The 21,262-nt window shown below is 44.6% G+C and overlaps 1 protein-coding gene across 1 annotated transcript in view; it reads right to left on the bottom strand.

The window, feature by feature from the left end:
* SPTAN1 (spectrin alpha, non-erythrocytic 1) overlaps window positions 1–21,262 on the bottom strand; it is a 97,925-nt gene that overhangs the window by 31,076 nt on the left and 45,587 nt on the right. The window contains exons 20-36 of the mRNA XM_032233158.1: window positions 20,972–21,064; window positions 19,465–19,599; window positions 18,354–18,502; window positions 17,150–17,209; window positions 14,565–14,763; window positions 12,481–12,585; window positions 11,920–11,943; window positions 9,562–9,597; window positions 9,381–9,428; window positions 8,430–8,521; window positions 8,144–8,288; window positions 5,919–6,100; window positions 5,719–5,818; window positions 4,626–4,823; window positions 2,971–3,117; window positions 1,606–1,709; window positions 1,354–1,516 (exon numbers count right to left, since the gene is read on the bottom strand). Coding sequence (XP_032089049.1) covers window positions 1,354–1,516; window positions 1,606–1,709; window positions 2,971–3,117; window positions 4,626–4,823; window positions 5,719–5,818; window positions 5,919–6,100; window positions 8,144–8,288; window positions 8,430–8,521; window positions 9,381–9,428; window positions 9,562–9,597; window positions 11,920–11,943; window positions 12,481–12,585; window positions 14,565–14,763; window positions 17,150–17,209; window positions 18,354–18,502; window positions 19,465–19,599; window positions 20,972–21,064 — 1,980 coding nt within the window. The remainder of the gene's footprint in view (window positions 1–1,353; window positions 1,517–1,605; window positions 1,710–2,970; window positions 3,118–4,625; window positions 4,824–5,718; window positions 5,819–5,918; window positions 6,101–8,143; window positions 8,289–8,429; window positions 8,522–9,380; window positions 9,429–9,561; window positions 9,598–11,919; window positions 11,944–12,480; window positions 12,586–14,564; window positions 14,764–17,149; window positions 17,210–18,353; window positions 18,503–19,464; window positions 19,600–20,971; window positions 21,065–21,262) is intronic.

Here is a 21,262-nt window from a genome sequence, read left to right as displayed (position 1 = left end):
AATACCTAGGGAGATTCTCCGTCATCTATCAGGTTGTGCTTTTTTCAAGAGACAACTGGACTTTCCTGGAGGGTTTTTTTTTTTTTGTAGAAGAGGTTTCGCTTCTCACATGAGAAGCTTCTTCAGCTCTGACTGGATGGTGGGGAATGGAAGGATTTACGCTCCTTGCAGACAACTGGTCATTTGCACCCTGAGAGCCGTGATATCGAACCTATGGCACAAGTGCCACTGAGGGCACGCGAGATATTGTCCTGATAGCTCCAGCGTGCATGTGTGCGCTGGCCAGCTAATTTTCGGCCTTGATTTTTGGCCGTTTTTCGCCCTCCGGAGGCTTCCTTGAGAGGGAAAAACCACCCAATGCACAAATCGGAAGTTCAGGAACGAACTTCCAGTTTGCGCGTTGGGCTGTTTTTCGCCCTCCCCTGGCTCATAGAAAGCCTCTGTGGAGCCTGGGGAGGGCGAAAAATGGCCCTACTGGAGGTCGGAAAATGGGCCATTTCTGACATACGGAGGACCTCCAGGAAGGGGAGGGGGAAGGTGGATTTTTTTCCCCCTCAGTCCCCAAGAGCACTTTGCAGGCCTCTCAAAGTCTGCATGCCCCGTTTTTTCAACAAATTTTTTTTTTAATCTACCTCTTCAAAATCTTGATGCGTCTTATACTCCAGTGCGTCTTATAGTCCGAAAAATATGGTAATGTTTAACAGAATCCAGTTGAGGATTCCCAAAGTCCCACATATTTCAGGACTTACAAAGTAAGGAAAAGTTTTGCTATTCTTAAATTTATCAGGTTAATTCCAGATACAGGCAGTCCTTGATTTACAACTATTCATTTAGTGACCGTTCAAAGTCACAACGGTGCTGAAAAAAAGAGACTGACAACCTGCCTTAAGGACAGGCAGTCCTCGACTTACAACTGCAATCGAGCTCAAAACGTCTGCCGTTAGGTGAGGCATTTGCTCAGCGAGTTTCGCCTCCCATGTCATGACCTTTCTCACCATCATTGTTAAGTGAATCGCCGCAGGTGTCAAACTAGCATCACAGCTCTTAAGTGAGTCTGGCTTGTGCAAAAGGGGATTAGAGGGTGACGCTGATGACTGTCATAAACGTGAGTCAGTGGCCAAGTGCCCGAATTGTCAGCACGTGGCCATCCAAGGGGATGCTGCAACGGTCGTTAACTGTGAAAAATGACCATGAGCCACTTTTTCCAGCGCTGTGGTAATTTCGGTCGCTAAATGAACTGCTGTAAGTCGAGGACTATACCGTACTGCTCCTGTTTACCCATAAGTCACGGTTTGAGGTTCTTTCCTGGCCAGCCGCAACCCACCTGTCTTTGGGGTCCCAATCAGGGCTCACCTGAATATTGGTGGGATCTTTGTAGGATTCATCGCTGGCCGTTTGGAGCTTCTCGCTAATCCAGGCCTCGATTTCGTCCACGTCTCGGCTGAACTGCTGCAAAGTTTGGGATTCTCCGAGCTTCGACCTCTTTTCGATCATCTGAGCTTTCAGCCGACGCCACCTACAAAAACCGAACACCCTCGTTGGCATCAGGGAGGACTTGCGTGCAACAAACCAAAGTAGCGGCCCAGGCCCAGCAGCCACTCTCACCTGTCCAGCACCTCATGGCGCCTGGTGGCAATGACCCCTTTGGCGTAATGATCGGCGGCAATCAGCTGGTCGGCGAAGGACTGGAGGGCGGCGATCTTCTCCTCCTAAAAAAATAAATAAAAGGACACATTGGAAGAACATCGGCAGTGGGGCAGAGTGCCTTCGCAGCAAAGTTTGAGCGGTGGGAAAAAAATGCGCGTAAATTCCTTATGTGTCCATTCACACTTGGCGAATAAAGAATTCTATTCTATTTCTTTTTTATGAGTTTTATTATTTTTTAATTACAAAAATAAACATCCCATCTTCTCCGAGGCAGTGTGTCGTCTGGGTACAACCATCGTTCCTCTTTTGCCACCTCTTTCACATTCATATTATCGTTATTTCCCTAAATTTAATATTATAATATATTGAGCATTTAAACGTTATAAAACTCTCCAATTTTCTTCTTAATGTCTTCTAGTAACAATATCATATCAACACGAAACATCATTATTCTCAACATACGCATACTAACAGTTTCCATCTTATTTATATCTCTATCTTAAGTGCATTGTGTACTTATTTTTTTAGCTTTCTTCATTAGCAATTAAGGAGAAAGAGCAAACTGAATATTATATGATTAGGAAGTTTGGAAATGATGAAAGAATTCTATTCTAGTCTTTTCCTGAAAACATGACCTGCCCCAAAAACAGGCGCTAGGCTGATTTTTTTCAGCCCTACCCCAAAAATAAGCCCTAGTTAAGCCCCACCCACCATCTGGTTCTTTGAGGTGGGGTGGGGAGGTGTAAAAATCAAGCTAGGGCAGGGGTGGAGGATTGGAAGTCGCCGCATCCATGCCCCGACATCTGTTGCGCCACAGCCCAACTCCTTCTGCAGCCACTTGTGGCCGCTTACAGATGGACGCTGTGAGGCTCGTCACCTCGGCAGAGCGACTCTAGGCAGGATGTGGCGAGGCTCATTGTGCCAATGGACCACAACACTGCACACCAGCGCAACCAGCCTCGTGGCACCCTTCTGAGTGGCTCCACTGGTGCAGCAAGACTCATGATGTCCTGCCGTGAGTAGCTCCACCGGCATGACAAGACCCAAGCTCCAGTGTCCCAGCAGCAGAAGGGTGGGTGGGTGGAGAGCTTGGTCCATTGCAGCTGCAGGCAAGTAGACGGTGGGAGAGGAGCGGTGGTAGCAGTGCTCCCATGCCCATCGGCCCCTGCACTCGCTGCTTCCTGCTTATTTTCCCATTATCTTCATTTTCCTTTGCATTTCTATGTCTTATATTTTGATAAACTAATAAAAACTATTGAAAGCCCTAATGAAATTGCTGGTAATCAATTTCTGGATTGGTTACAGCTCCAAAAGCAACCCCACCTGGACATTGATGGCCTTGTCGAAGTCTTCATGCTTTTTGATCAGGGCCTCCACGCTGTCCAGGGAGTCCCCCTTATCTTCGGTATTCAAGAAGGCCTCCCGGGCAGCCATCCAGTTCTCCGCCTGCTCACAGTCCCTGTGGAAGAGCTAAAGCAAAGGGAAAAACAAATATACGTTGGTGAAATGTCGAGTGATGCGTACCCAATGCGTAGCCCCAGGTGGCGTGTCAATCCCGTGTGGTGGCCAATCGTCTCCTCTCATGCCACAAGCAGGTTGGGAGTTAAATGTCTATGGAGATAGGCATAGGTGGGCCTGATTAGGGTAGATTGCAGGGGAGATACAGAAATATAACTGTCAGGCCTGCAGCCTTCTTTTCTTTTGGGTCTTTGGCCTGCCACACTTTCTATTATTCTACTATGCCTTTTCTATTGTGGGAAAACGGGAGGGGTTAGATACTACGTAGCCATAACTAAATTCTTTCTAGAAAGCCAAGGTCATCCTTTGCCTCTGCACCTCTGTACCTGACCGGAACTGGATGGGTGGAACTGCCAGCATGGCAGTGGAAGATTGGACTTATGGGTATGGGGGCAAGACCTTGAACTTTCAACTGGGTGGGGAAAACAGTTCAGAACTGGATCCTAAGACTGGGGCCTGTGAGGGACATCAACCTCTGGGGAAGGGCTCCTCGTCAGTCAACAGGAGCGCTGATTTACCACCAGCTTATCAAGTATATGAGCCTTGGTGGCACAGTGGTTAGAGTGCAGTACTGCAGGCTAATTCTGCTGACTGCCAGCTGCTTGCAATTTGGCAGTTTGAATCCCACCAGGCTCAAGGTTGACTCAGTCTCCTGCCCTTCCGAGGTGGGTAAAATGAGGACCCAGATTGTTGGGGGCAACAGGCTGACTCTGTAAACCGCTTAGAGAGGCACTGTGTGCCAGGCCTGCAGCCATCTTTTCTTTTGGATCTTTGTCCTGCCACACTTTTTGTTATCCTACTAGGCATTTTCTATTGTGGGGAAATGGGAGGGGGGAATGTACGGAGTTAGATGATATGTAGCCATAACAATATTCTTTCTAGAAAGCCAGGGTCATCCTTTGTTTCTGCACCTCTGCACCTGACCGGACCTGGATGGGTGGAACTGCCCGCATGGCAGTGGGAGATTGGACCATGGGATGGACTTGTGGGTGTGGGGGGCAAGATTTTGAACTTTCAACTGGATGGGGAAAACTGGGAAGCTTTCAGATTCAGGTTTTCAGATGTGCCAACGTGGCTCTCTTAATAAATTGGAACTTTGAGCAATACTTTGCCTTGGACTCTGATTTACTTTTGGATGCTATTTGGAACCCTGACAATAATTTCACATCATTTTATTCTATTTTACATATGTATGTATTGAATTATTGTATTTTACTCTATCACTATTGTATTTTACCCTACTGTCATTTTCAATTGCTTGTTGAGAGAGAGAGGGAGGGAGGGAGGGAGAGACCGAACACATGAGTAGCTTTGTGGATGAGAAGTGAAACAAGAATTAAAAAAAACAATCCAGTTGCCTTTTGAAAAGCACCTCTGGGAAAGGGCAGAGGCAACATTCCAGGAACTAACCTCTGCCACAAAAGGGGGAAGAGTTGGATATTTTCACCACGTGGGCGTACCTGCAATTCCAGACATTGGTCCAACATCATTCGGCGTTGGACCCAGGCCTTTTCCAAGTCTGCCCGTTCCTGGTCGAGGATGTCCAGCTTCTCCTTGATCTCGGGGCTGGCATAGTGGCCACGGGCCAGGAGCTGCTGTCCGAACTGCTCAAACGCCTGGAAGGTGCCAGCTCTGGCGTCAATTTCGGTGCGGTGTTCCTGCAAGGGAGGGTGGGAGACGCATGGGCTTGGGTGAGCAAGATCTTCACAGGGGTGGGCAAGCAGGAGCCTGGACATAAAGGTGAGGCGCTGAGGACCTGGGGGGGAGGGGAAATCCCGGGCTTTCTAGGGAAATCTGCAGCCATAGAAACCACAGTATTTAGGGAATGGCGATGCACGTTTTTTTAATGCTAACTCCCAAAGACCTCTTAAGAATGGCCAAAATCTTGACCAAATTTGTCCCCCATCAGCAATGGGCTTTTTCAGGCCAATCTCCTAGGCCTGGGCAGGGATCTGGTTACTCCTATGAATTCCTTGGTGAAAGAATGGAATCACAAGTGAAGAAAAACAGGAGACTGATGCCTAAATGGGATGCCATAGAGCCGGGGTGGGTGGCCGTGATTTCCACTACCGGTTTAGGTCCGAAACAGCTGAATACCACCTCTGGTCTTCGACAGGGGTGGGCTGCTGGGAGTTCGGGAAAACCACTACCTAAGATTCTGTGCACTTCAGAGAACTCTCAAATCCCACTCCTGGCTGGCCCTGCCCGCCTTGCCCCGCCCTTCCAAGGAGTCCCCATGCGGCCCATTTTGGATGCAGCTAAGTGCAGGGTGCGCGCAGAGGCTCAAGGAGGGTGAAAAATGGGCGTACCGGAAGTTTGAGAGAGGCGGAAATGGGCCCGTTTCTGGCCTCCGGAGCCTAGAGGAGGCCGTTTTCTCCCTCCCTAAGGTTCAAGGAAAGCCTCGGGAGCCCAGAGAGGGCAAAAATGCTCCTCGTCCCACCATGGTGCAGGAGGCTGACTAGGCCACGGCCAACCAGCAACCGGGCAGAGAACCCTTGCTAAAAATTTCTGAAGCCCACCCATCTTTATACCCTGCAGGGAGCCTTCACGTACTTGGTGCCTCTCCAATAAGGCTTCTGCTCCCGTCACGTCCTTGGCCAGCTCATCGGAGGACACGAGGCCTCGGATCCCATTGATCCAAGACATGAGGTCCCTGGGCAGACAGGAGGTAAGAGAGCAACCCGGTTACACAAGGCAGGTCTCGGGGGGGGGGGGGGATCCTGAGCCTTTGCCCCCAAAACCCTGAGCCCCACCTGAAGTCGCTGAGGAAGCGCTGCAGGTCGTGGGACTCGCCCAGCTTCTCTTTGCGCTGGTTGGCCCGTTTCCCAAGGCTGTTCCAAGCCTGGTTCAGTTCGGTGCATTTTTCCTGGAGATCTTCTGATGATTCAGGGTGGGACTGGATCAGCCGCTCTGCCGTTTCTCCCAGAGAGTTGACCTGAAGCAGAGAGAGATAGGAGGAGGAGATCAGGGATGATGGAATATTTTTTGGCCCTAAAAAAAAAAGAGAGAAGTTTTTCTACTTTTGGGGGGGGGGGGGTTTGGCTAGCCTAAAGAAAAGAAGAACTAGGGGTGACATTATAGTAGCGTTCCATTATTTGAGGGGCTGCCCAGAAGCACCAGAAGGCAAGAAACAATGGATGGAAACTAACCAAAGAGAGAAACAACCTGGAATGAACTTCTTAACAGTGAGGACAATTAGCAAGTGGAACAGCTTGCCTTCAGAAGTTGTGGGTGCTCCATCACTGAGGTTTTTTAAGAAGAGGCTGGATAGTCACTTATTTGAAATAGCATTGGTTCTCCTGCTTGAGCAGGGGGCTGGGCTAGAAGACCTCCAAGGTCCCTTCTAGCTCTATTTCTATTATTTCTATTTCTATTCCATTCCATTTTCTATTCCATTTCATTTTTTATTCCGTTCCTTTTTCTATTCCATTCCATTTTTTTATTCCATTCATTCCATTCTTCATTCCATTTTGTATTCCATTCCATTTTCCATTCTATTCCATTTTCTATTCCATTCCATTTTTTATTCCATTTTCTATTTCATTCCATTTTTTATTCTATTTCATTTATTCCATTTCATTTTTATTCCATTCATTCCATTTTTCATTCCATTTTGTATTCCATTCCATTTTCCATTCCATTCCATTTTCCATTCCATTCCATTTTCTATTCCATTCATTCCCTTTTCTATTCCATTCCATTTTCTATTTCATTCCATTTTTATTCCATCCATTCCATTTTTATTCTATTTCATTTATTCGTTTCATTTTTATTCCATTCATTCCATTTTTCATTCCATTTTCGATTCCATTCCATTGTCTATTCCTTCATTTTCTATTCCATCCCCTTTCCTATTCCATTCCATTTTTATTCCATTCATTCTCTTTTCTATTCCATTCCATTTTGTATTCCATTCATTCCATTCTTCATTCCATTTTTATTCTATTCATTCCATTTTTCATTCCATTTTGTATTCCATTCCATTTTCCACTCCATTCCATTTTCTATTCCATTCCATTTTTGTTCCATTCATTCCATTTTTCATTCCATTTTCCATTTTCTATTCCGTTCTATTTTTTATTCCTTTTCTATTCCATTCCATTTTTTATTCCATTCATTCCATTTTCTATTCCTTCATTTTCTATTCCATTCCCTTTCCTATTCCATTCCATTTTGTATTCCATCCATTCCCTTTTCTATTCCATTCCATTTTCTATTCCATTCCATTTTTATTCCATTCATTCCATTTTCTATTCCTTCATTTTCTATTCTATTCCCTTTCCTATTCCATTCCATTTTTTATTCCATCCATTCCCTTTTCTATTCCATTCCCTTTCCTATTCCATTCCATTTTGTATTCCATCCATTCCCTTTTCTATTCCATTCCATTTTCTATTCCATTTTTATTCCATTCATTCCATTTTCTATTCCTTCATTTTCTATTCTATTCTATTCCCTTTCCTATTCCATTCCATTTTTTATTCCATCCATTCCCTTTTCTATTCCATTCCCTTTTCTATTCCATTCCATTTTTATTCCATTCATTCCCTTTTCTATTCCATTCCATTTTCTATTCCATTCCATTTTTATTCCATTCATTCCATTTTCTATTCCTTCATTTTCTATTCTATTCCCTTTCCTATTCCATTCCATTTTTATTCCACCCATTCCCTTTTCTATTCCATTCCATTTTCTATTTCATTCCATTTTTATTCCATCCATTCCCTTTTCTATTCCATTCCATTTTCTATTTCATTCCATTTTTATTCCATCCATTCCCTTTTCTATTCCATTCCATTTTCTATTTCATTCCATTTTTATTCCATCCATTCCCTTTTCTATTCCATTCCATTTTCTATTTCATTCCATTTTTATTCCATCCATTCCCTTTTCTATTCCATTACATTTTCTATTTCATTCCATTTTTATTCCATTCATTCCCTTTTCTATTCCATTTCTTTCCACTCCCCTCTCTCACCTTGTCCCCCAGGGCTGCCAGGTCCCTCTCAAAGCCCTCATGCTTGCGTTGAAGAGCCTGCACGCTCGCCAGGTCATGCCCGTAATTGTCGGTGTTGAGCGCCTGATTCTTTTCTTCAATCCATTCCTTGGTCTCGTCAGCATCTCTGGAAGGCCACAAGAAATAGGAATAACTGTGCTGTTGTCCAGCCCTTTGGCAGGTGACCGGTCAGCCAACCTACACGTATGAACGTCGAAGGCAAAAAATCCTTTGCATCCAATCCGCCCAAAACTCAACCGGACCTTACCTGTGGAATCGCTGGACCTCGTGGGCGCTTCCCAACAGCTGGCTCCTCTCTTCAGCCAGCTGTTGTAGAGACCGCCAGCGCTCATTCAGCTCCTGGAAAACGCAAGAAAATAAAGAAGGGGGTATCATCAGCGCAAGACATGCAGCAATGTCCTTTAAAGGAAGGAAGGCTTAATTAAGTGTCTTAACGCAAGACATTTATAAGCTACTAGCCCAGGGGGTGTCCAAACTTGGGAACTTTAAGACTTGTGGACTTCAACTCCCAGAATTCCTCTGATGGGGAATTCTGGGAGTTGAAGTCACAAGTCTTAAAGTTCCCAAGTTTGGACACCCCCTCGGCTAGCCGATAACCCATTGCCTGGGTATTTATTTCTAGGGGGAAAATGTCTGGACCAAACGTAATTTCTAATGTTGAATTTTGCCCCCTTACTGAAGGGAGCCCCCTTGTGGAGTACTGTGAAGCCGTTACCACGGCAACTCCACTGAGCTGCACAGTAGAAGCCATTTTACGGCAGCATGGAAGAAGCCATTTTAAGGCACAACAGGCTGTATCTTCACAGAACACACACCCCAAGGGTTCTTAGGGGTGTCTTACTAGAGTGGGGGAGGGAATGGAGATTTTACAGTATCCTTAAAAAAGTTGGCTTTTTCTGCAAGTCGGCCTGGCCTGAATAGAATAAATTAAATGATTAATTTTAAATTGTTAATTTTAATTTAATCCTAAATTTGATTTAAATTGTCAATTCGAAGGTTATTGGATTTCCTATTTAATCTTTTTTAACTTTTGTCAAATGTGTTTTTATGTTGTACGCCACCCTGAGTCCTTTGGGAGAAGGGCGGCATATAAGTCCAATAAAACCAAACCAAATCAAAGCTTCCCCTGCCACGCCCACAGAACCGGTAGTAAAACTTTTTGAATCCCACCCACCACTGGATGGAGGGGATTCCTTACCTTGATGGAGTTAAATGTTGCTACAGTGTGTACCATCATTCTTGCAGACTGGAGACAGAACGGGAATTGAAAATAAGAATTACTTAAAAAACCCACTCCCATTAACTGCACAAAAATGGTAACTAAAGACATGTTCTGTCCCCTTCTGTCCCAGGCCCCGTTATTTTCAAAGGAGACCTACCTTCCAAGGAGAGGCGGTCTTGGAATCTGTTTCATCCTGTTTGAAAGAATTATCGGGGGGGGGGGGGGGGGAAGAGAAAGAACTTCAGAGCTTGCCAACAGAAGCCACAAATTTTCCCCCCGTGTTATTTTTTTCAACTTCTAGTTAGTAGTTTATAATGAAATTAAATTCATCGGTGTACATTGTAACTATAAAAATAAAAATAAAACACAAAACACACATCCTTCGCATTCTATACAACTGAATTGAAAACCCCCGATATTGCATTAATATTGCACTATACAGCAGAATTCAGTACAGTTACTGCCCTGGGATAGAAGCTGTTTTTCAGCCTATTTGTTCTGGTTTTTATTATCCTGTACCGGCTGCCATGTGGTAATAGTTCAAAAAAAAGAAAGGATGCCCAGGATGAGATGAATCTTTAAGGATGTTTTAAACTTTCTTAAGGCAGCGGGAGCTCTAAAGCTCTTCCAAAGAGGGGAGATGGCAACCCATGATCCTCTGGGCAATGACCCTCTGGAGCACATCCTATCTGTCCCTGTGCAACTGGCAAATCAGACACAGGTGCGGTAAGTTAAAATACTCTCTATGTTGCAGAAGTCGGAGGTCACCAGCAGTTTTCCATTCAGTTGTTGTTTCCTGAAAAGTCTCCGGTTGTATCATTTCTGCTGAGCCCTTTTGACCAGGGCTGCAATGTGAGTTGCCACAGGTCAGGTCCTCTTTTTATGACAACACCCAGAAAGTTAAAACTGGCCACTTGCTCCACTCGGTCTCCATTGCTAAGGAAGGGCTGTGTGTCTGATCTATTCTTTCTACAGTCCACTATAAATTCCTTGGTCTTATTGTGGTTACGGACCATGTTATGGTGTCCACACCACGAAAGCAACAAGTCCACCTCATCTCGACAGGCAGACTCATCCTCAACACCCCCTGGAGATAGGTCCCACCATCTGCAAATTTAGTAATAGTATTACTAGCATTATTAGGGAATTAAGTCATGCACATAAAGAATAAGGGACTCAACACGCAACCCTGTGTCAAGAATAAAGGCTGAAGAGATACCGTATATACTCGAGTATAGGCCGGCCCGAATATAAGCCGAGGCACCTAATTTTACTACAAAAACCTGGAAAGTTATTGACTCGAGTATAAGCCTAGGGTGGGAAATGCAGCAGCTACCAGTAAATTTCAAAAATAAAAATAGATACCAATAATGTTTTTGATTATTTATTTCAAAGAAAAACAGTAAACTAGCTCTGGGACATCGTTATGTGGCTGCTTGCCATAACAAGGAGGAGGTGGGACATCGTTGCAGAGTGGCAGGAGGGGGAGGAAGGGGAATCGTAAGACAGCCCTGCATTACATTAGAACGTGAGGAGGGGGGATGGTGCGGTGCGCGCTGCGCGGCAAACTGACACAGAGGGAGGGGAAACTCACAGGGGCGCCGGGCCATTCACGAGCGTCACCCAGTGGCATGGCCCCGCCCCTTTTTCTCCTCCATTTCGGGCAAATTTTTCACTGACTCGAGTATAAGCCGAGGCGGCTTTTTTCAGCCCAAAAAGTGGGCTGAAAAACTCGGCTTATACTCGAGTATATACGGTAATTACCTAATCTGACCCTCTGAGAGCAGCCAGACAGGAAATCCATAATCCAAATATCCATAATACATACTTTATTTTTCAGACGCACCAAGATTTTGAGGTAAATTTTTTAAAGAAGTTTTTGCACTCTGCAGGCCTCCCAAACCGTCTGCACGCCTCATTTTTTATGAGCATGCAGAGAGTTTGAGAGGCCTGTAAAGTGCTCCTGGGGGCAAAAATGAGCAAAAAAGACCCGTTTTTTTTGCAAAAATCAGGGCATGCATAGGCTTTGGGAGGCTTGTAGAATGTTCCTGGGGGCTGGGAACGAGCAAAAAAGGCCCATTTTTTGCCCATTTTTCCCCTCCCCAGCCCCTACGAGCACTTTGCAGGCCTCCCAAACCCTCTGCACGTCCATTTTTGCAAATGGGGTGGGGTTTCAGGAGGCCAAAAATGCTGTATTCAGTGTATAAGATGCACCCAGATTTTCTCCCTCTTTTGGGGGGGAAAGGTGTGTCTTATACTCAGAAAAATACGGTAGATTCATGCAGGAAAAAAATCCTCTCTGTTTCTCCTTAGGGACTTAAACCAAGGCTGGCTTCCACGTTAAGTGAGGTTATGCTTTTCTTTTGGCATTTTGAACATGTAAGACGGTGCACACAGAGAAGATGGAGAATTGTTAAGGGGGAAGGACCTTTCAGATCTATCTCTATTTTTCTGCCCCTTATTGTTTTTCCAGATCCCAATTTCCCCCCTTTATCATGCTTGAAGAGAGACTTACCCGTGGCATCATTCCATAGACTTCCTAAAAATAAAAGAAGAAGAAGACACAAACAATTATTTCTGGATGAAAGAATCTACATTCTCTAGAACATCAGAAGTTCATCATGCATTTCAAAAAATGAGATAAGTCATGCTATTTTTAAAAAAAGACATTTCCCCCCCAAACAGCAAAAGGGGCAAATTTGGGGAGGAGGGGGGGAATCAGTAGTAATTCAATTTCTTTGGATTTCCTAAAAGCAAAGGGGGCCACATTCTAATAACTACACTGCTATTCATCAGGGTCGGCCCTTGTTCCTTAGCTGTTCCCTTTTCCTGGCAGCCTGTACATATGCGCACATCAGGAACAGGCTCCACTGTTCTTCTGCCTCACTGATGTCTGACTCTGGAGGCAGCTGATAACTGTCAGATGGCTCTGGCCCCCTCTCTGCGTCCGACACAGAGCCCTCATCTGAGCCTTCCCCAGACTCCAGGACTGGCCCATCTTCCTCCTCAACCTCCTCACTGTCCGAATCTGCTGCCAGCTCCACTGACGGGCCCCAACAGAAAAACCTGAACCAACCTGCTGTTGCACTGCTTGAACCTCCTCCGCCATAAGACCTTCTGACTCCAAGTCATTTGCCACCTTGTTGATGTCCTTCAGACGGGACTCGTTTGCCTTCAGATCCTGCGCGGAGGCAAAAAAACACCCGATGGGTGAGAATTCAGCGAGAGAGAGAGAGAGACGCCGCCATCAAACTGGAACTGGATCGGATGGGTCCATCTCACAGGAGAGTTGGGGGTTCCCCAGCATAGAGCCCCAATAAGTGAATTTCTTAATGACAGGTTGGACCTGATGTGTATATTGAGAACGGAGTTACTCCTTCAAAATGCTAGCTGGCGCTTTTAACTTGTCCAGCAGTCTCTACACCACCTTTCAAAAAGCCTATGGAGGTTCTCAGCCATCCAGGTCATGATTGTCCCCAAGGGGATTTTTTACAATTTGGGATAAAGAACCTTGGAACGGGGTGGGAGGAGGAATGGATTTCCAGAGGGAAAACTGCAGGCTCCAGGAACCATTTGCACAGAGAAACCTCTAGGTGGCCTCAACGACCCTCTAAAAGAATGCAAAGGACCAGCTGTCTGCAAGGAGCATCAATCCTTCCATTCCCCACCATCATTCAGTCAGAGCTGAAGAAGCTTCTTGGATGAGAGTGAAACGTCTTCAAAAGAAAAAATAAGTAAGTCCAGTTGCCTCCAGAAAAAGCACCTTTGGGCCAACCATGACCTGGATGGCTGAGAATCTCTACAGACTTTTAGCTATACAATTTGGGAAATAAGACCCTTGGAATGGTGTGGGAGGAGGAATGGATTTCCAGAGGAAAAAACTGCAGACTCCAGGAACCATTTGCACCACTCAGGTGAGCCCCCCGAGGACACAGAGAAAACTCCAGATGGCCTCAAGGACTCTCTAAAAGGATGCAAAGGACCAGCTGTCTGCAAGGAATATAAATCCTTCTTGGATGAGAAGCAAAAGGTCTTCAAAAGAAAAAATAAGTAAGTCCGGTTGTCTCCTTAAAAAAGCATCTTTGGGACAACGATGATGTGGATGACTGAGAATCTCCATAGACTTTGGAATGGGGTGGGAGTAGGAATGGATTCCCAGAGAGGAAATTGCTGGTGGGCCACAACACACTCAGGTGACCCTGGGGACACAGATAAACCTCCAGGTGGCCTCAATGACTCTCTAGGTAAAGGTTCCCCTCACACATATGTGCTAGTCATTCCTGACTCTAGGGGGCGCTGCTCTACGGGGTGGTTGGCAAAACTGAACTGTTTTGCCAACTCTTTCTCATGGTGGCTGTTTAGCACCAAAAAACGCTTCCTGTTGGGGCCCTAAGGAGCCCAGGGTGGGGAGGTGGGGAGTGGTTGGGAGGGGAGGGGCGAGTGGAGGCCAGCGAAGCGCCCCTCGAAATGAGTGACATCAAGTTGGCCACGCCCACGCAGTCACATGACTACCTAGCCACATCCAAGCAGATCATATTACTGGTGTGCAGGATTTAGAATTATGAATTTAGTGGTCCCTGAGATCCAAAAGATTGGGGACCCCTGCTGTAGGCTACCCTGAACCGAAGACCCCTGCTTCAAAGAGAGCTGGAGAAGGGGAGAGATCAGAAAGGTAGGGAACCCCTGATCTAGGAGGTCGCCATCCCGACCACCTTGAGATTGGGGGAAGGATGGGGGGGGGGGAGTTGTGCCTTACAGAGCCACGTGGCCCACGGCTTGGAAAGCCCCCCCAAGTACCGACCAGTGGCACAGCGGGCCCCAATGCCCAGACAAAGCACATCTTATGCCAAACACAAACGTACCACTCAGAGACAAAGGAGAGGAGGTGGGGGGAGTCAAAGATGGGAAAATATACACACACAACCAATCTTACAGAGCCAAGCAAAAACAGTCCCTTTCGGGCCGAGACTGAGATTAAACTGGGGAGCCAGGCAGAAGAAGTAGAGAGATGTGGCTTCGAATTTAACGTTAATCTCTGGGCAGATTGGACATGAGAATAACCCATCGATGACTCCTCCCACAAGCTACTCCGGAGAATAGGGGAAGGAGGAGTGTGCTTCGTGCCTGTCATGGCTGCCACTTGGGTCGTCCATCACCCACCTTCTGGAAGTCATCGAACTTCTTCTGCAGCACCTCCACCTGTTCGAGGTCGGCCCCCACCTCCTCGTTGGCCAGAGTGGCCTCCTTCTCGTGTATCCATTGCTGCAGCTCGTTGGCCTCCCGGAAGAGCATGAATTTCTTACAGCTTTTCTCCAGCATGTCTTTACGTTTCTCTCCCAGTTCCAGAAGGGAGTGGTACCTGCGGGGCAGTGGGGCAGAAGCAGACAAAGAGGGCCCAGTCAGAGGGCACCGGAGCAGGGCGCAGTGTCACAACCAGCCCATCTCCAGAAGCTTGGGGCTTTGCAGATGGGAGGGCACCACGAAAGGCTCTATTAACAATCACAGCAGACCCAACAACGGCAAGCAGACTGCGGCGGAGAGAAAAGGATGGTTGTTACAGCCCTGAAGCTCCAGACTCCTTCCCCCTCGAGGCTCCATGGCCCTCACCAGATGGGTCCAGATGTGAACAGATCGCAACAACAGCAAAGGAATTCGGGGGAATTGTATTCCCTGGAGTGCATCTGGAGAGCTGCAGGCCAGGGGGAAGCTAGGAAAACTGAGGTCATGTACAGGTAATCCTTGGTTTACAACAGTTCATTTAGGGATAATTTGAAGTTAGAACGACACGGGGGGGGAGATTTAGGATTTTTCACACTTAACGACCGTTGCCGCGTGCCTAGGGTCACAAGATATGCATTTGGATGCTTGGCAACTGGGTCATATTAGCAATAACAGTAGCACTTACACACCACTTTACAGTGCTTTACAGCACTCTCTAAGCAGTTTACAGAGTCAGCCTCTTGCCCCCAACAATCTGGTTCCTCACTTTACTGACCTTGGAAGGCTGAGTCAACCTTCAAAAGTGCTCCTGAGGACTGGGGAGGGCAAAAATGAGCAAAAAAATGGACTGTTTTTTGCTCGTTTTTGCCCCCACCAACCCCTCAAAAACACTTTGCAGGTCTCTCAAACCCCCTGCATGCCCTGTTTTTCACAAAAATGAAGCGGGCTGAAGGTTTGGAAGGTCTGCAGAGTGCAAAAACTTTTTGTTTTAATTTGCCTCTTCAAAATCTTGGTCCGTATTATACTCTGAAAATATGGTATTTATGACGGTTGCAGCGTCCCGAGGTCATGTGATTCTCCTTTTGCGGGTTTCTGACCAGCAAAGTCCACAGAGAAGCCAGATTTCACTGAACAAGCGTGTTGCTAATTTAACAATTCCAGTGATTCCCTTATCAACTGGGCAAGAATTGTCATCCAATGGGACCAGACTCAATGCATTGTCTCGTCCAAGAAAATTTCTGATACTGACAGTGAACTGATCATGGTTGAAAATGGAAAGAGTGGAATATAGAAAAGGGAGATAGAGGGACTGGAACTCTACCCCAGATTTCAAAGTATAGAAGAAGAAAAGAGAGAAGAATTGAGGGAACTAAAGAGAGAAATTTTGTCAGAAGCACTAGTGATAACCAAAGATAACCTGATCGAAGAAGCAGAAGGAGGGTTTTGAACTTGTGCAATAAGCAATAAGTTGCGAAGAGAAGTCCAGGAAATAACTACTAAGGATAATTATTAAGGAAATAACCAGAATACTAATGCCACAAATGGCAAAAGACATAAGACTGCACTATTACTGGAAAGACACAAGTTGATGTACTGAAAGCTTATAATAAAAAATTAAGTCAAATTTAGTTAAATTTAGAGCATTATGTATAAAATGATAATGGATACAGTTAAATAATTGATTGATAATGATAATAATGCATATATATGTATTGGTTTGATAAGAGGAAATTTGGTATAAATTGCAAATGGTGACTACGAAAGGAGGTTTAGAAACTCTGTTATTAAATATAACCAATTTTTATTTAGAACATGTTATAAAGATGCAATGTAACTGGATGATATTGGGAAGAGCTAATGGAATGCCATTATGTGGTTTTGCTTTAAATCTGGAATACTTTATATAAAAGGACATAAAAACAATTATAGTCAAATGAAGGTTGAGGTATGATGATAGTAATATATATATAAATATATTTGATTTAAAATATATGACTTGATATGAATTGTGAGGACTATGGAAGGGATTCACGGAAGTTTTTGTAAGCAATCGACACACTTTCTACAATTTGTAATGGGGTTTTTATGGGGTTTTTTGTGTGTTTTGTCTGTTTGTGTTTATTCAAAAATAAAAATAAAATCTTTATACCAACAAAATGCATTGTCTCGCTGAGTAACATTAAATTTGGGCTCAATTCTGGCCGTAGACCAAGGACTACCTGTACCCCCTGGAGAGCATCCCACTGGGAGAAGTCAGACCAAATGTAAAAGAACCGGCATCAATGAATTGTCCCCGTCCCCCTCCCCCCGTTTTACACCGAAGAGACTATTGAGCCACTCAACGTCTACGAGAAATGGGAGACACTGCTCTTTTTCAAACACTTCCTGAAGAGCCCTTGGATTCGAGAGAGGCCCGTTCAACTGAACACTCCTGAGAGAGGGCTAACCCCAGGCAGGCAGGCAGACAGGAAAAACAGCAGCTACTTGAGAGACAGCGTGGTTTAACGACGGCTAGGCCTACTCACAGTTCTTCCACCTGTTTCATACGCAGAGATACGCTGCCGATCTCCTTAGTAAGGAAAGTCCTGCACAGATGAGAGAGAGAGGGAGCACAGCAGAAAAAAGCATGCACAAAATTAGTCTGATTAACAAAAAAAACAAGGGAAGGGAACACAAAAACAAAGGGCTCTTGGGGAAAAGGATGGAAAAGAAGAGGACACTTCAAGTGGGAAGGAGGTGGGCGGGGGATAAGGGGGGGAACACAAACACACACAAAACAGGCACACAGATATCAGGGCAGCGTGAAGAAAACCGGGGCGTGATTACAGAGACCCGATCGTAGAGTTCGGTTCCCATTCGGTCAACAGAAGGCAGGGTTTTTAAAAAAAAATACCGTTTCCCCGAAAATAAGACCCCCCCCAGATAAAATAAGCCCAATTGGGGCTTTTGAGCGCATGCGCTAAAATAAGCCCTCCCAAAAAATATTGCAACAGAGCAGCAGCTGTGAAGTGACCACGCTCGCTGCCTCCTGCACCTCAAAAATAATGAGATCTTGAAATTGAAAATATGAATGTATATTATAAATTAATGGGAATTCTTTGTTCCAATCTCCGCTTTTTCTCCTTAGAGATAGCGATACCATAATACTTTAAAGACTCATTGTTATTTGATAGATAATTATGAATTTAAGGAAATAAGGATTGTTACAAATGAAAGAATATTAATGGTAATTTGAACACATAATGCTCAATGACAGTGAAATATCCAGTTATGTTTAATGTAAACCAGGGATATTAATCCTAAAGTTAAGAATTGATGCACAAAAACTTGTAACCAAATGACATGCTTGATGAAAAGTTGTTCTTTTTTCTTCTCTTGGTTTGTTTTGTATGTGTTGTTTTGTTTAAAAAGAATAAAAAAATATTTTTAAAAAACTAACAAGACCTCCCCGAAAATAAGGCCAAGGGCTTATTTCGGGGGCCAAAAGAAAATAAGACCCTGTCTTCTTTTTGGGGAAACACGGTAGGCTAATGAGGACAAAAAGCAGTTGAGTCTCAGGTTAGGAAGAAAGGGATTAAAAAATAAAAAAGAGGAAGGCGGGTGATTTTTTTTCAATGGAACTGATTGTGGAGAAAAAAGCAAGAGCCGGCATAGAAACTTAGGGAGGCTGGTTAAAATCCATCTCGAGAGACTAGGGTTGATTCCTAATCTGGTTAGGCCGAGTCTTACTGGTGGTCGATCTGTTCTTGGCGCAAGGCGATGCTGCCCTGCTCGTCTAAGAGGTTCTCGCGGGAGGTGGACTGCGCCGGGTCGAGCTTCTTCACGTAAGCCGCTGGCACAAATCCCTGACGGTCGTTCACTTCCACTTTCCACCAATCCTGCAGAGGGAGGGAGGAAAAAATAATAATAAAATAAAAAGGAAATAAAATAGGGAAGGGGGGGAAAGGAATCGGCCTTGGTCGTGTTCTGGACTTATGGAAAAAAGAGGTGTGCGACTCATTGTTGTCACCCACCCAAAAAACGTAGAAAGGGGATGAAGAACATAGCTGGGACCGACAAAGGAGAATATTTGTAGCTCGGGGCTTAGAATGAGAAGTCCTTTGTGCTCTCGGAGGGTCATGGTTTTCTTGCAGGCGTTTCGTGACCCAACTAGGTTACTTCATCGGTGGTAGAAGAGTGTGTGTTTGTGGAGAGTAGGAAAAGGAGAAAGAGGAGGAGGAAGAAGAGGAAGAGAAGGAGGAGGAAGAGGAGAAAGAGGAGGAGAAAGAGGAGGAGGAAGAGGAAGAGGAGAAGGAGGAAGATGAAGGAAGAGGTGAGGAAGAGAAAGAGGAGGTAGAGGGGGAGGAAGAGGAGGAAGAGGAGGAGGAAGAGGAGTAGAAGGAAGAAGAGGGGAAGGAAGAGGAGGAAGAGGGGGAGGAAGAGGAGGAAGAGGAGGAGGAAGAGGAAAAGGAGGAAGAGGAAGAGAAGGAAGAGGAGAGGAAGAGAAGGAGGAGGAAGAGGAGAGGAAGAGAAGGAGGAGGTAGAGGAGAAGGAGGAGGAGGAGAAGAGGGGGAGAAAGAGGAGGAAAAGGAGGAGGAGGAGAAGGAGGAAGAGGACTGGGGGGGGTCCTTGGTGCTCTCTAAACTTGGTTGTTTTCTTGCAGACATTTCATGAGCTTAATTAGGTAACATCAGCACTGCTAGCCTATTACAGTACTATAGCACTGATAGTGTCCCCTAGTTGGGTCATGAAACATCGGCAAGAAAACAAGCAAGCTCAGAGAGCACCAAGGACCGCTCATCGCTGGAATGTCTGGAAGGTTTTGTGGCTGGTTCAGAATTCCACAGGATTCGGCTCTTACCTTGTTGGTGCTGTTCAGGAGAGTCAGGATGTCCCCCTTCTTCATTGTGACCTCGCGAGGACTCTTCTCCTGGTAGTCGTAGAGGGCCAAGACCAGCTCCTTACCCGTTTCGTCATCTGTAGGCGCCACTTGTTGCTGGAAAAGAGAAACAGTTCCTTGGGCTCAATTATTGGACGGAGGATGGATCCTTGGACTTCGGAGCACCCCAAGATGGGTGTCCTATTCTCCTGGTGGCTGGAGCGATTGGTCAGTTCAATTCAGAACTGGATCCTAAGACTGGGGCCTGTGTGTCCAATCACACTTGGCCATTAAAGAATTCTATACTGTTCTGTTCTATTCTATTGTATTCTATCCCTTATTCCATTCTATCCCTTATTCCATTCTATCCCTTATTCCATTCTATCCCCCATTCCATTCTATCCCCCATTCCATTCTATCCCCCATTCTATTCTATCCCCCATTCTATTCTATCCCTTATTCTATTCTATCCCCCATTCTATTCTATTTTATTCTATCCCTTATTCTATTCTATCCTTATTATATTCTATCCATTATTCTATTCTATTTTATTCTATCCCTTATTCTATTCCATTTTATTCTATCCCTTATTCTATCCCTTATTCTATTTTATTCTATCCCTTATTCTATTTTATCCCTTATTCTATTCTATCCCTTATTCTATTCTATCCTTTATTCTATTCTATCCCTTATTCTATTCTATCCCCCATTCTATTCTATCCCTTATTCTATTCTATTTTATTCTATCCCTTATTCTATTCTATTTTATTCTATCCCTTATTCTATTCTATTTTATTCTATCCCTTATTCTATTCTATTTTATCCCTTATTCTATTCTATCCCTTATTCTATTCTATCCCTTATTCTATTCTATCCCCCATTCTATTCTATCCCTTATTCTATTCTATTTTATTCTATCCCTTATTCTATTTTATCCCTTATTCTATTCTATCCCTTATTCTATTCTATCCCTTATTCTATTCTATCCCTTATTCTATTCTATCCCCCATTCTATTCTATCCCTTATTCTATTCTATTTTATTCTATCCCTTATTCTATTTTATCCCTTATTCTATTCTATCCCTTATTCTATTCTATCCCTTATTCTATTCTATCCCTTATTCTATTCTATCCCCCATTCTATTCTATCCCTTATTCTATTCTATTTTATTCTATCCCTTATTCTATTCTATTTTATTCTATCCCTTATTCTATTCTATTTTATTCTATCCCTTATTCTATTCTATTTTATGCCTTATTCTATTTTATCCCTTATTCTATTCTATCCCTTTTTCTATTCTATCCCTTATTCTATTCTATCCTTATTCTGTTCTATCCCTTATTCTATTCTATCCCTTATTCTATTCTATTTTATTCTATCCCTTATTCTATTCTATTCTCACAAATCCAGAAGCTCGGAAGACAAAATAACCAGATCCCAGAGACCGACCCAGATTGGCTTTGAGACATCCACATATCTTCTCCTTACCCGACAGGCCTGGGCCTGCTCCTTCAGGGATTGGATGCTACTGCCGTAGGCGGACAAATCCGACATCAGAGCTTCATGCTTCTTGAGAAGAGCCTGAAAGGAGGAGAAAAAAAACCCCATCTTTAGACCTCCCTCGGGTGTTATATGGACCAGGTCAGAAGTCCTCACGTAAGAAAATATTAGAATGTGCAGAAATGAGCTGATTAACACTGGTGATTAAGGATCAAGAACAACCAAATATTATAGGACATGGGAATTATTTTATCAATGGTTAGAGAATAAAAATGGAAG

The sequence above is a fragment of the Thamnophis elegans genome, chromosome 16 (genome assembly GCF_009769535.1).
Source record: "Thamnophis elegans isolate rThaEle1 chromosome 16, rThaEle1.pri, whole genome shotgun sequence".
Lineage (NCBI taxonomy): Eukaryota > Metazoa > Chordata > Lepidosauria > Squamata > Colubridae > Thamnophis > Thamnophis elegans.
Note: the sequence above shows the minus strand (reverse complement) of the source record. Positions and strands in the feature narration are given on the sequence as shown.